At 38.7% G+C, this 14228-nt stretch overlaps 1 protein-coding gene across 1 annotated transcript in view; it reads right to left on the bottom strand.

Annotated features, from left to right (window-relative positions):
• Positions 1-14228, bottom strand: part of MnM (myomesin and myosin binding protein) — a 228052-nt gene that overhangs the window by 96847 nt on the left and 116977 nt on the right. Inside the window, exons 2-3 of the mRNA XM_067140443.2 lie at positions 4093-4209; positions 246-508 (exon numbers count right to left, since the gene is read on the bottom strand). Coding sequence (XP_066996544.2) covers positions 246-508; positions 4093-4209 — 380 coding nt within the window. The remainder of the gene's footprint in view (positions 1-245; positions 509-4092; positions 4210-14228) is intronic.

Below are 14228 nucleotides of genomic sequence, written 5' to 3'. Positions count from 1 at the left end.
GTGTAACTGCAAGCCTGCTTACTTCTTGAGTATGGCGAGGGATACGAAAAACCACTATCCAAATATTTACCTGGCGATAAAGAAAACGAAGCTTTCTTACGATATAAATGTCGGAATTCAGTTCCTGAACCTATACCAACAAACACAACTGAACTAGACTGGCCAATACGCAGTCAGGGATGTATTAATGTATGCGTCAATGATGATGAACTCATGCACATAGAATGAATATCACAGGCACCTACCGTCTCGTTTTCGAGAGCAATTGTATCATGAAGTTCTTGAACGAAGTGAGGTGCCGAAGCAGCTGAACGGTTCAGAGTCACTGTGAGAGGCTCTGAGATGTCACCTGGTTCAGACATCCCCGCTGCATTCTTGGCGCTCACTCTGAATTGATATCTCCAGCCAGGTTCCAAGCCGCTTAGTGTCAGCTCGGGGACTGAAACCAGGTTGGGTGTAGAGCGAACCCAGTGCGGGGAGCCAGTACGTCGATGTTCCACCTGGTACCCTAGATCACAAAACAAAGGAAAGTTATTATGGTTTTGGATTGACACATTCCTACCTAACAGAATGACGAGTAGCGTAGCGTAGCTGATAAGCTGAATTGTGGGTTCCAACCTCAGCACAGTCAGTAGGCAATTAGAAGTGTTTAAATGTTATTGATCTCAATCAATACAAGCCTACTCTATTTATTAGTATGTTAATAATATTCAGGGCAAAATTTCAGCACTCCAGAGTTTTTGATATCAATAGCAACTGAATTGACAATTAGTACTTCTACCTGTAACAATAATTTACTTGTGTAAAAATATATTCAGAAAGTGACGACCTCAAGCCTTTGAGTATCCTAATATACAATACATTATTTAAGGGAGGACCATGTGTAGTTCTAAACTTGAGGTAAAATAACACTCGTTTATTCTTGCTGAGCTAGAAACTTGAAGTCATCATTTATTTTATATTTCAAAATCACCGTAAACATAACCAAATTTGCAATTTCAACTTCAGTAAATGCGCTTTAGGGGACCTCCTTGGTTCATGCGGAGAAGCCAAGACTTCGATTCTTCATTACGAAATGAAGAATTTTATACTCATACTATTGACTTCCATTTCTGCAGAGGCATGGCGTCCTGGGCATAACTCAACCTACATCAGAAATAAGTAGCAGGTAAATTCCTAGCGACAAGGGCAGTGGGGTACGGAGAAATTTACACTCTCCCAATCGATGAGTGAGCCTGTAACGGAGATAGCGTTATTCAGCTTGTTTTGCTTATAAGTGTATTTTATTTATTTATTTATTTATTTATTTATTTATTTATTTATTTATTTATTTATTTATTTATTTATTTATTTATTTATTTATTTATTTATTTATTTACTTGAAATACTAAATCTGTGACCTATAGAGGACTACTATCCAGACATATGACCTGCAAATACTGGAGTGTCATTAGCCATGTCACGTGGTTACCCTGATCATGTTCGCTAACTCTCATATCAAACAGCTCTCCAATTGATCTCACGAAGGCGCAACAACCTCGCTAGACCTGCAAAGCAATATTATAACCCTTGGGCGTACCAGGAATCGAACTCGGGGATTCCAGATAAGAGACAACAATGTTGCCTCTACAGCGCAGTGTTTTAAATAGGCTACATTTTTATTTAATAATAATTTTAATAATATTATGTTATGTTTTGCATGTGGTTTATGTCGCACTAACACATCGAAGGTTTCTGGTGACGTAAGGATGAGAAATTTAGCGGCCGTCGTCTTCATTAAGCCCCAACTGGCTGACATCATACGTTTGTGAGACGGCTGCCAAACTTTCCATGGCCATTCCTACCTTTCCGGGATATTACTGAATTTATAGTTTGTTTTAATAAGAAAAATGTGGTTGCTCACCCTGCGATATTCTGCTCATGAATTTTGGACATCAAAATGTACATTTATGTTTTGTTTTTTCCAGTAATTGTGTTTCCTTTTACCAGTTCGAGGTCCTTTACAAAAGACTTATCAAACTAAACCAAACCGCATCAAACACCATGGAGCAAGAGCCCTAAAGGGCCATGGCCTACCAAGCAATCGCTGGTCATCCCGAAGTCCTGAAGATTAAAAGCTGTCGTTTGGTTGGCACGACGCATCCTATTGGCCGTTATTCATGTATTTCTAGACCAGGGCCGCTATCTCACCGTCAGATAGCTCAGGCTGAATGGACCTCGATCCTGCCCTAAGATCCAAGTAAAAATTCCTGACCTGGCCGGGATTCGAACCTGGAGCCTCCGGATAAGAGGCAAGCACACTACCCCTACACCGCGGGGCCGGCTTAAAAAACTTACGTAGCCGAGAAATGGCCATAAAATGTTTATTTTCTGGATTTTTGCGAAAAATATGGAGGTTCCCTGGATTTGTAACGTTTTCTCTTTAAGTTTTGCTGTGACGTGACATATTTTTAAGGGAACGAAGTTCAATAAACAGCAAAAAATTACGAAATTAATTAAACAGTAAATATCTAGGATCTGACGTCCTCCATAAATAATACGTGACAAAAACGTATTATACCAGTTGAGGGTTAAAGAACAAGAGAGACCAGACGTAAACTTTTAGGCCAGATAATCCAGTTTTCGAGTTCATATTCCGCCGGACGATGATTTGTTCTCCTTTCAGCATAGTTTTAGTTACAAGTGCTTAAAATTCGCCTGAAGGGAACTTTCGAATTGCCTATATAAATTAGCGTCCTTGAAAATACATAATGGTTGAAATTAAATCAAGATGTTTACATGCTGGCCGATGCTATCGATGCATATCATGCAAACAACGCTACCCCGATATGATCGACTTTCGAGACATAACCGAAGGAGTACAGATATTTCCTGGACGACAAATGAATACTTGGAGGTGGAAAAAAAAAAACACCGATGTTTAGATAGTAAGTAAGGAATAACTGAACATTGATTTGAATATGTTTTTCAAAGTTTCTATTAATTTTTTTCCAATATAACTTTCAAATCCCAATATTTCAATACGGTCTAAAATTGTGACAAGTTGTTACGGAATATTCTGATGAAGAAGTATAAATAAGATAACAATGAGATAGACTATCAAGCCAGCAATAATATCATATCGGTGTCCTCCTTTTTAGTGATTTGGAAATGAGCACCCTTGATACAGCTTGTTCTGAAAATGAGAAACCATGGAAAATCATCTTCACGGTTGCCGACGGTGGAATTCGAGCCGTCTTCCGAATGCAAGCTCACAGCTACACGAAGCTAACTGCGTGGCCAACTCGATAATAATAATAATAATAATAATAATAATAATAATAATAATAATAATAATAATAATAATAATAATAATTTGATTTATTTAACGTCCACTCAAACTGCTACCCGTCTCTTTCCAGACTGGGGTGTTAAATATTTGGCCTACAGAAGTTCTTTAAACTGTCAGAAACCGAAGATATGGAGTTGGTACATTTGAACACTCTTAACTGCCACTGACTCCTGCTGGAATTGAATACCCATATTAGGAACAAAAGGCAAATAACTAACTACTTGAATGGTTGAGATCATCTATTAATATACCTATGTATTTAATATTTATTTATTTATTTATTTATTTATTTATTTATTTATTTATTTATTTATTTATTTATTTATTTATTTATTTATTTATTTATTATGCTCTTGTAAACAAAGTTCATTCCCCCAAACACTCTGACATTCATTAACGTACTATAGTTTTACTTGGTGTATTGTACCAGAGAAGTTATGTAGTTATTCATAAATACATTTTAAAAACTCTGAGGAACTCGTTTCTCTTCCATGTTTGAAAACTTCTTCCTTTCTCTCCCTTTGAGGGCAAAAGTGCATGCTTAGAAGCTCTTCATCCAGTGGAAACACCACATGTGTGAACACATATACTTCATTCCACTATTGAAAGCCTATTCGAACTGGATCATTCGAGAGAGGGCAATTGAACAGCCCATACGCCATTAACATCAATGTTCGGCTCCGATACCGGCCGAACCAGAGGCTGGCTTGATGAACAGAATAATGTAGTATTTATTGTGTTAAAATCTGAACACTACATACCCATGACAGGAGCGCCTCCATCATTGATTGGTGGTTCCCAGCTTATAGTTACGAGATCTGGTTGGTGGTTCGGTGTTCCTGGGACCAGGTGTGGTTTTCCCGGGGGCGCTGGTGGTACTATGAACAGAAGAAAGAAAAGTTTTCATTACAGGTTCAACGTTCTTCTAGATGAAAACAGTAAAGCAGGTTGATTATTCTTTTATTATAACTTATAAGTCTGTCGAAACAGCAATATAACACTTAGAACACTATAATATACTTGTAAATTGTTAACAATTAATTGTAAGCAGAATGGCATGTAGCGCTCTACATGAACACCCACAGATTCTATGAAATCACATTTAACCACGCGTATATAGGCCTATGTACAATAATGTTTACGTTGCGTAAACTTTTCAGTGATTTTGAATTGGTGGTATTTGAACAAGTAAAGTAAATCTATACATATAAAATAACTTGCCCTGACTGACTGACTGACTGACTGACTGACTGATTCATCATCGCCGAGCCAAAACTACTGGACATAAAGCAGTGAAATTTTGGGGATACATTCATATTAACATGTAGGTGCTCACTAAGGGAGGATTTTTGGATATTCCGTCGCTAAGGAGGTTAAAAGCGGGGGTTAATTTTTAAAATGAGTGTATCTATATCCCAAAATATTAAAAGTTTACAGATGTAAAAATTGGCATTTAGAATCTCCTTTAAAAATAAACAGGTTTTTTTTCGGAAAATCCCAATAGGAGGGGTGGAAAAGGGTGAATAAGGGGTAGAATGCCTTAAATGAGGATACTTATATCTCAGAAACTGAAGATATTACAGACCTGAAAATAGGTATATGGGATCTCATTTAATAATAACGAAACACGTATTTTTTTGTTTTAGGAAAATCCAATTAATGGGGTTAAACAGGAGTGACAAATTGGGGTTAATTTTTAGAAAGATTATATCTGCAGTATATCTCAGAAACGTAAAATGTTACAGACGTAAAAATTGATATTTGGAATCTCCTCTAAAAGTAAAGAAACGTAGTGAGCCGTATCCTGCCGGCCCATAATAATAATTAGAATATTATTTGAACCAATATGTAAAATTTATTCATAAAAGTTACAGTCTAACATGTTAAAGCATCGTATCCCTAGATAGTTGATACCGGATGTTGAGCAAGACAGTGAATCGCTGGATATTGCTTCATATTTCCGTATGACCGTGAGAAAGGATAGCGTACCCAAGCGCTGGCAAGGATCGACACGTCTATTAGATGCTGACCAAGCAAGATATTTCAGCCAATGGGAACTTAAGGATTTGGCAAACCTGGAGGCTACACCGCGCCAAATCTTAATTCCAGGATGACCAACGTGCTCAGTTGATAAAGTCAGTTTCTGTACGTAATCGGTTTTCCACAGTTTCAGAAGTCAGATATGTTTGGAAATGTAATATAAAAATTGGTGGAAGAGATTTACTAGTGTCTGATCTGTGTTTTGTAAATATATCACAATAAGTATTGTGTCATCATATATGACGAACTCTCTGATTGGTGGTTGGTTCAGACACCCGGGAACCCCAGTATTAATGGCGTCACCGAAGCCTCCTCAGTAACCCAAGCTCTGGAGAACGTCACTCTGTGTTAAAGACTTGGATAGTGCGGAAGCACCAACTCTGTATCTCTGTGTTAAATGCTTGGATAGTGCGGAAGCACAAACTTTGATTGGTGATCGTGATTAACGTGGTGTTATTCCAGTAACAGTAACTGGTTCTCAATGATACTTTAAATTGTGCAGTTGCAATATTCTACTGTACTTGAGTAAATGGAATAGTATAATTTTGGCAGAGTTTACTTTCAATCGATAAAGACGGTGTTTAGTGACTGCTGAGTAACAAGTGTAGTGGAAACGTACTATTGTTTCACTATTCCGCGACGGGCGCGTTTTCGCGTGGAACTTCCGTAACGAACCGTGTGCTGCTTTTTAAACTGTATTCTCACCCTTTAAGTGAAGTGTGTAATATATATGTGAATCAGTGTGTTTAGCTGATCTTTTAAAGAGAAAGGGTATTTCGGCTCGCAGCATTAAGCAGCGAAGATATTATCAACTATAGTCTTCTGTGTTCCAGTGAATTATTTCCAGCAAGATGATGGATACGCCTGCAGAGGAAGGAAGTGCATTCACACATGTTAATGCTGTGATTAACATAGTGTAGATCCCTAAATCAGTGGGGATGTGAGCTGCTATCCTGGTATCTCGAGAGTCGTCGTGTAATTACAGTAAGGCGCATGTGTTATTTATGGCATGATGTGTAAGTTATGTTAAGGTACTAGGGCAGGGTAGATAGAATTTTTAATTTTCATGTAAAGTAAGCCTAACGGCATGTGTTTGTTTAATTTTGTTACTATGATAGATTCGGATGCGAGAATAATGCATGTTTATTTTATTTTCATTTTGCTTTATGATTAGATGTTTGGGAGAATGAGGGATTGATAGGATCAGTTGTTGTTTATTTGTGTATGTTATTTAGCGTAGGATATTCCGAGTTTTCCTTAAATATATGCTAGAAGGGCTAGATGGACAGGTTCATTTTTATATAACGTTAAACACGTATTAGTTCATTTTATTTCGGTTATTCAGAGAGACAGGTATAGCTATTCTGCATGATGCATGATTTTACAGAAGCTGATTCAAGGAGCTGCAGAACGTCGTTGTTAAAATAATATCTTTGAAGTTAAGTTGGATTCTGTTTGCCTGATGGTCTGCCAAGGACTCGAACTGTGTCTCATTATGTGGAAAGGCCAGTGGGATTCATGAGAAATAATGAGATAAAGATTGCATGCTGAATTATAATGTATTGGTGCAGGCTGATTGTATGCCTGACAAGATAAAGAGTATTGTGCAGATGTGTGTGCCTGCCTAGTGTCTTCTGAGTGTATATTGTGATCAGAATGGACAGTGTTAATTCCAGACTATTGAGTCTGATGTTGTTAAATGGCCCAAGCATGCTAAGAAGGAATGGATATACGTGAGTGTCCATGTAGCCGATGAAAGGCGTTATCTCATGGCAAGCTGATTTCTGGCCTGTGTTTATCTGTAAGTGTGAAGGAGACAGTATTTCCTTGTGGCGGCCTCGGGAGACAAAATCCAATTTTTAGCATAGTGGAGTACATTTCTTTTCAGCTCGTAATCTACCCGGAAGTACATGACGGATGACCGCGCTGTTGAGCGCTCAAACGCAGCAGAAGGAGGCAATGTTGCCCATTGCTTTCTTCATGATATCAAGGGTTATTTTTATGTTTTTCCCTTACAGGATGATGTTTTACATTATTATTTGTGATTGTATACCTTGTCTCGGTGTTTTAAAAGGGAACAGCCCGAGTGCTGAAATATTGTTGGTTTATCTAGTTCTGTCTAGATCTTTTGCAGTGAACCGGGATTCACATTAGAATCAGTGTAGCATTTAAGATTTTACTCGATATCCGATGTATATATATATATGTGTGTTTAGTTTGATTATTTGAATTGTTGTAAATATAGTGTAGGATTTGCCCCTAGTATTTTGCATAACTTACATAGCGTCCATTGCGTCTCAATTATTTTTCTTTTCGTCGTAACTTCTCTTTATAATGTAACTTTTATTTTACGGAAATAGTTTGACGACTCTCGGGATTAACTTAACTTTGAAACCGTATCGTTGGGATGCGATAGTGTGAAACTCCATACGGAAATACCACATGTCAGTGTTTGCGTACACTTGATGCCATACAATATAAACATTGGACTATAAGAAGAAACTCAGTCTTGATTTATATAAATGTTCTTTGTTGAACTTGGTTTTTTAATGTCAAATTTGTTATGATCATTCAATTAACGTTCTAATTTCGACTTATTTAAATACTTTGAGTTCATTTTTTTACAAATTATTATTTGTCTTGGTTTAATTATTTTCATGTGATATGATCGGGGACATTTATTAATAAATCCATCTTACCCCCTATGATTGTTTCTCATTCGTGTTATACCTCCATTTCCTGTCATTGATTGCTATTTTAGTGTAGAACTTCGACTTTTTATCCTGACCCGATCGACAACCAACCCACACTCTGCCCAACCCTGAGTTAGTCGGATGTTCATACAGGAATGGAGGCATCGTCCTAGATGGTATTTACCCCTGGGTACGGTACATATATGTGGCGCCACAACTAAGGGCAAATAGACACTTTGGCGTATGTTCGTATCCCGCTGGGAGTATTTTTGTGTTACCCAAAGATGTCTAGGTTGTTCTTACAAACTTGGGCAGGTCAAATTGAGATTTACGAGAGTGAATGTGATTTGACAAGCTATTCCGAAGGGTAGATAGGATTAGGATCATGGTTCGAAAGCTGTAAGAGACCAATAATTGGTATCCAGATAATTATTAAATTTAAGAATGGTAGATAGGTAGTTTCGAACCATAGGCGCAACTGGAGTCTAGAGTCCCATGTTCAGTACTACGAATGATAGTAGGCGGACATTAAAGGGCAAGATTTCATCGGAAATCGAGTGTTTAGAAAATAGAGTAAAATCTAAATGCACTACGTTAGGGACATCGGCAAAAAGTTTGATTTAAATCACGTTAGGAAGAATGAGGAACACATAGCCGATAAGTAAGGCGTGTCGTAGTAATAAAGGAACTCTATTTGAGTCAGAGAACTATAAAAAGATTTCTCTAATGAGGTAGAGTGGTCGATGACGTGTCCCTCAGACATGTGTTGATCTTGACATAGCCTGGAATTTGTGTGCAGATCAAATTTCAATTGCCAGTAATGATAATTTTATATGATTTAGAGTAAGGCTAGGAACTTAAGAGCGCCTCAGTCTTAAGAAAATGGTGGTGATATTTACAATGAATGGTGATGATTCGAGACTGGTAAACCTATGCTGGAATATTAGTCTGGAGTCGGAGGTATTTATCGTAAATATGGTCCAGTACTGTTGTCTAGTACTTAGATTAGAGCCCAAAAAACAAGAAAATTAATAATGTTTGGATTAAAAGAATTTGGGGCCACAATATTAGTAATTTCTTTTTAAAGTTATGATAGCGCGTTTGTTTGTTATGCGTGGTAGAAGATAAATATCCCAAATCATAGGAAGCTTCTATATGGCGAATTTTGAGGCCATGTTTTCTTGATATATGATTAACGTAAATCATAGAAGCTTTTCAGTAAAATAAATAGTTTTCGTGTGGAGTACACAAGATACGGTATAGGATACTAGGTAGTGGCGAGCATCCCTGCGTTTTCTCGAATACGTATTTGGTATGGCGTTGACGATGAAGGAGTTGTTGGAGGAGATGGACAAGAGGGCAGAGCAGGCCAAGATGAGGGAGAAGGAGCGTATGAATGAACTTTCGAGTAAGTTGGAGGAACAGTCCAGAGAGACTAGACAATTGTTTAAGCAGGCAGAAGATAGGACTGACGAAAAATTTAAACAAGCTGCAGATAGGACGGACGAACAATTTAAACAAGCTGCAGATAGGACTGAGGAACAAATAACACAGGCGGCGGAGAAAACTGAGGAGCAACTCAAGGTGGCGACCAATGAGTTACAGGGGAAAATTGACTTCGTTCGTACATGCTGTTTAGAAGGCATGGGAAAATTAGAGAAACAGCTAGAGACAGTAGAACTTAAAACACAGACGCAAATTGAAAAGATTAGAGATTCTGTTGAGGAAATCGCCGATCGGGTGACAGAACACATGACTAGCACAGATAAGCGGCTGGGAGACTTATCGTATACATTAGAAGAAGCTACAGCAGAGATTACACACCAGCGAGGCGCGATTGATAAGTTACAGATTGACACGGAGACGAGGTTGGAAGAGTTCACCGTGGACATCAGTAAACAAATTACTGAAGCTCAGCAGAAAACGGAAGACAAAATTGATTTGAAACTTAAGATGAAGCAAAAAGAGACTGAGGAAAGAATGAAGGAAATAGAAACTCAGATTCGATTGGAAATGAAGGAGGACATCACGGAGACAGGCAAAGAAGTCAAAGATATGATAATGGCTGATAGGGAAAGGAACAAGGAATATCTACAGGTACTTGGTTCGAGTCTGGAGACGTGGACAGAAGTTTCGCAGAAAAATCAAGTGAAGATAGAGGTTGTTGAGGAGGAAATCGCCTACATGAAGGATAAATTAGAATTGTTGGATTTACGAACGGACAAAGAACTTAGTAAATTGAAATGTACAGTTCAACAAAACATTATAGAGAAGGCACCAAGTCAAGTTAATGATAACGTTGCGTTGAGCGATCTTCTACAGTTACCGCGTCAGGAGGTCCACTATTCAACTCCGAACGAAACACATAACGTTCCTATTTACAATATCCTGCGGAGCAATGAAGAAAAACCACGGAAGTTTACAGGAAATGATGAGAGAACACCTAAAGCTTTTTTGCGTGAAATTGATGACTTCTTAGCGGATTACAAGGTACCACCAGAGCGTAAATTGAGGACAATAGAAAGATTTCTGGGTGATTCAGTGGCTGAATGGGCGAATGCTTTTCGTTATACATTTACTACATATGAGGAGTTTAAGGAGGCATTTCTTAAAAAGTTCCGGGACGTATCTACGCAGCAATCACTGAGAATGGAATTGTATTCACGTAGATATCCGGCCACGACGCCAACAAAGTATTCTCCTTTTTTCATTTCTCAGATGCTCAAATTTCGGGACTTAGACATGCCCCCAAGCGAGAGCGAAATTATAGCAGCTATCTCTCGGCAACTACCTCTTGAAGTGCAGAGGACATTAATTGCAGCTAATGTCAAAACTGCAGCAGAGGCGGAATTGATTTTAAGACAGTTAGACTTAACATCTAGTCAAAATCAGCCAAGGTTGAGGCATGTTGAGGCTATCCATACGGTAGGGGTGGAAGAAGGAAGCAATCCACCGAAAGTAAGGAAGCGAAATGATTATCAAAGCTTAGGGACTCAAACAGCGACACATGAGCAAACCAACAGGAGTGATGTACATCAGGATGGTAATTGGCAGCGGAGAGACAGAAGAGATCAGTTTCGAAGAAATAATTATCAAGGTAATAGCCTAAATCAGCGAGGATACAGCTATCCAAGCGGAAATAACGGGAGGACATATAGATACAAGTATCGAAATTATGGTGGACCCAGAAGACCATATTATCGTTGGGACGAGAAAGAGCGAAACCCCAGAGGAGGAAGAGGCAATTACCAGGAGAACCATGACCAAAGAAGAGAAGAGTCAAGACAGTACGTTGAAGAGTTGAGAGGAAAAAGGCAGGAGGAAGACCGGTGGAGAGGAGCCATACAAGCCAGTGGTAATGAAGAATGTCATGGGGCTGAAAGTGTTGCGTACAGGGAATACCGAGTAGGGCAACAGGAAAACAGGTTGAATCCCAATGCTCCTAATTATGAGAGTAGAGGAAATAATGGTAGCAAAGCCCAATGACGATTACAGCAAATTAGAATAGATGACATCCCAGAAGAAGAAGAAGGAGAGATGGCAGAAGATGAGAGTGAAGATGATGGAGAAGAAGAGGAAAAACCGAATGATGAACCCGTGATGGTGGAAGCAGATGACCATGAAGAATACCCGGAGAATGTCAACTTCGCGCAGATGGAAAGAGATAATTATTCAGAGGAAGAAGATTGTGAAGAGTGTGGTGGTGTGCAGCGACGTTTTCACGCGTTACTTGATATCTACTACAACATCCGCCAAGATAATGATAGACTATGGGAAGAAAATACAAATTTGCGAGACGGCAAATAGTACTGAAGGAAAGAGATTGCATATATCCTGATGATAATAAATAGTCAAATAACACATTAAGAAAAAAATAAATACTCAATATTCATTTTTTTCACTAGGTAAGAGAGGGATGAGCCGTATCCTGCCGGCCCATGATAATAATTAGAATATTATTTGACCCAATATGTAAAATTTATTCATAAAAGTTACAGTCTAACATGTTAAAGCATCGTATCCCAAGATAGTTGATATCGGATGTTGAGCAAGACAGTGAATCGCTGGATATTGCTTCATATTTCCGTATGACCGTGAGAAATGATAGCGTACCCAAGCGCTGGCAAGGATCGACACGTCTATTAGATGCTGACCAAGCAAGATATTTCAGCCAATGGGAACTTAAGGATTTGGCAAACCTGGAGGCTACACCGCGCCAAATCTTAATTCCAGGATGACCAACGTGCTCAGTTGATAAAGTCAGTTTCTGTACGTAATCGGTTTTCCACAGTTTCAGAAGTCAGATATGTTTGGAAATGTAATATAAAAATTGGTGGAAGAGATTTACTAGTGTCTGATCTGTGTTTTGTAAATATATCACAATAAGTATTGTGTCATCATATATGACGAACTCTCTGATTGGTGGTTGGTTCAGACACCCGCGAACCCCCGTATTAATGGCGTCACCGAAGCCTCCTCAGTAACCCAAGCTCTGGAGAACGTCACTCTGTGTTAAAGACTTGGATAGTGCGGAAGCACCAACTCTGTATCTCTGTGTTAAATGCTTGGATAGTGCGGAAGCACAAACTTTGATTGGTGATCGTGATTAACGTGGTGTTATTCCAGTAACAGTAACTGGTTCTCAATGATACTTTAAATTGTGCAGTTGCAATATTCTACTGTACTTGAGTAAATGGAATAGTATAATTTTGGCAGAGTTTACTTTCAATCGATAAAGACGGTGTTTAGTGACTGCTGAGTAACAAGTGTAGTGGAAACGTGCTATTGTTTCACTATTCCGCGACGGGCGCGTTTTCGCGTGGAACTTCCGTAACGAACCGTGTGCTGCTTTTTAAACTGTATTCTCACCCTTTAAGTGAAGTGTGTAATATATATGTGAATCAGTGTGTTTAGCTGATCTTTTAAAGAGAAAGGGTATTTCGGCTCGCAGCATTAAGCAGCGAAGATATTATCAACTATAGTCTTCTGTGTTCCAGTGAATTATTTCCAGCAAGATGATGGATACGCCTGCAGAGGAAGGAAGTGCATTCACACATGTTAATGCTGTGATTAACATGGTGTAGATCCCTAAATCAGTGGGGATGTAAGCTGCTATACTGGTATCTCGAGAGTCGTCGTGTAATTACAGTAAGGCGCATGTGTTATTTATGGCATGATGTGTAAGTTATGTAAAGGTACTAGGGCAGTGTAGATAGAATTTTTAATTTTCATGTAAAGTAAGCCTGACGGCATGTGTTTGTTTAATTTTGTTACTATGATAGATTCGGATACGAGAATAATGCATGTTTATTTTATTTTCATTTTGCTTTATGATTAGATGTTTGGGAGAATGAGGGATTGATAGGATCAGTTGTTGTTTATTTGTGTATGTTATTTAGCGTAGGATATTCCGAGTTTTCCTTAAATATATGCTAGAAGGGCTAGATGGACAGGTTCATGTTTATATAACGTTAAACACGTATTAGTTCATTTTATTTCGGTTATTCAGAGAGACAGGTATAGCTATTCTGCATGATGCATGATTTTACAGAAGCTGATTCAAGGAGCTGCAGAACGTTGTTGTTAAAATAATATCTTTGAAGTTAAGTTGGATTCTGTTTGCCTGATGGTCTGCCAAGGACTCGAACTGCGTCTCATTATGTGGAAAGGCCAGTGGGATTCATGAGAAATAATGAGATAAAGATTGCATGCTGAATTATAATGTATTGGTGCAGGCTGACTGTATGCCTGACAAGGTAAAGAGTATTGTGCAGATGTGTGTGCCTGCCTAGTGTCTTCTGAGTGTATATTGTGATCAGAATGGACAGTGTTAATTCCAGACTATTGAGTCTGATGTTGTTAAATGGCCCAAGCATGCTAAGAAGGAATGAATATACGTGAGTGTCCATGTAGCCGATGAAAGGCGTTATCTCATGGCAAGCTGATTTCTGGCCTGTGTTTATCTGTAAGTGTGAAGGAGACAGTATTTCCTTGTGGCGGCCTCGGGAGACAAAATCCAATTTTTAGCATAGTGGAGTTCAACATTTCTTTTCAGCTCGTAATCTACCCGGAAGTACATGACGGATGACCGCGCTGTTGAGCGCTCAAACGCAGCAGAAGGAGGCAATGTTGCCCATTGCTTTCTTCATGATATCAAGGGTTAT

Source organism: Anabrus simplex, chromosome 2 (genome assembly GCF_040414725.1).
Source record: "Anabrus simplex isolate iqAnaSimp1 chromosome 2, ASM4041472v1, whole genome shotgun sequence".
NCBI lineage: Eukaryota > Metazoa > Arthropoda > Insecta > Orthoptera > Tettigoniidae > Anabrus > Anabrus simplex.
Note: the sequence above shows the minus strand (reverse complement) of the source record. Positions and strands in the feature narration are given on the sequence as shown.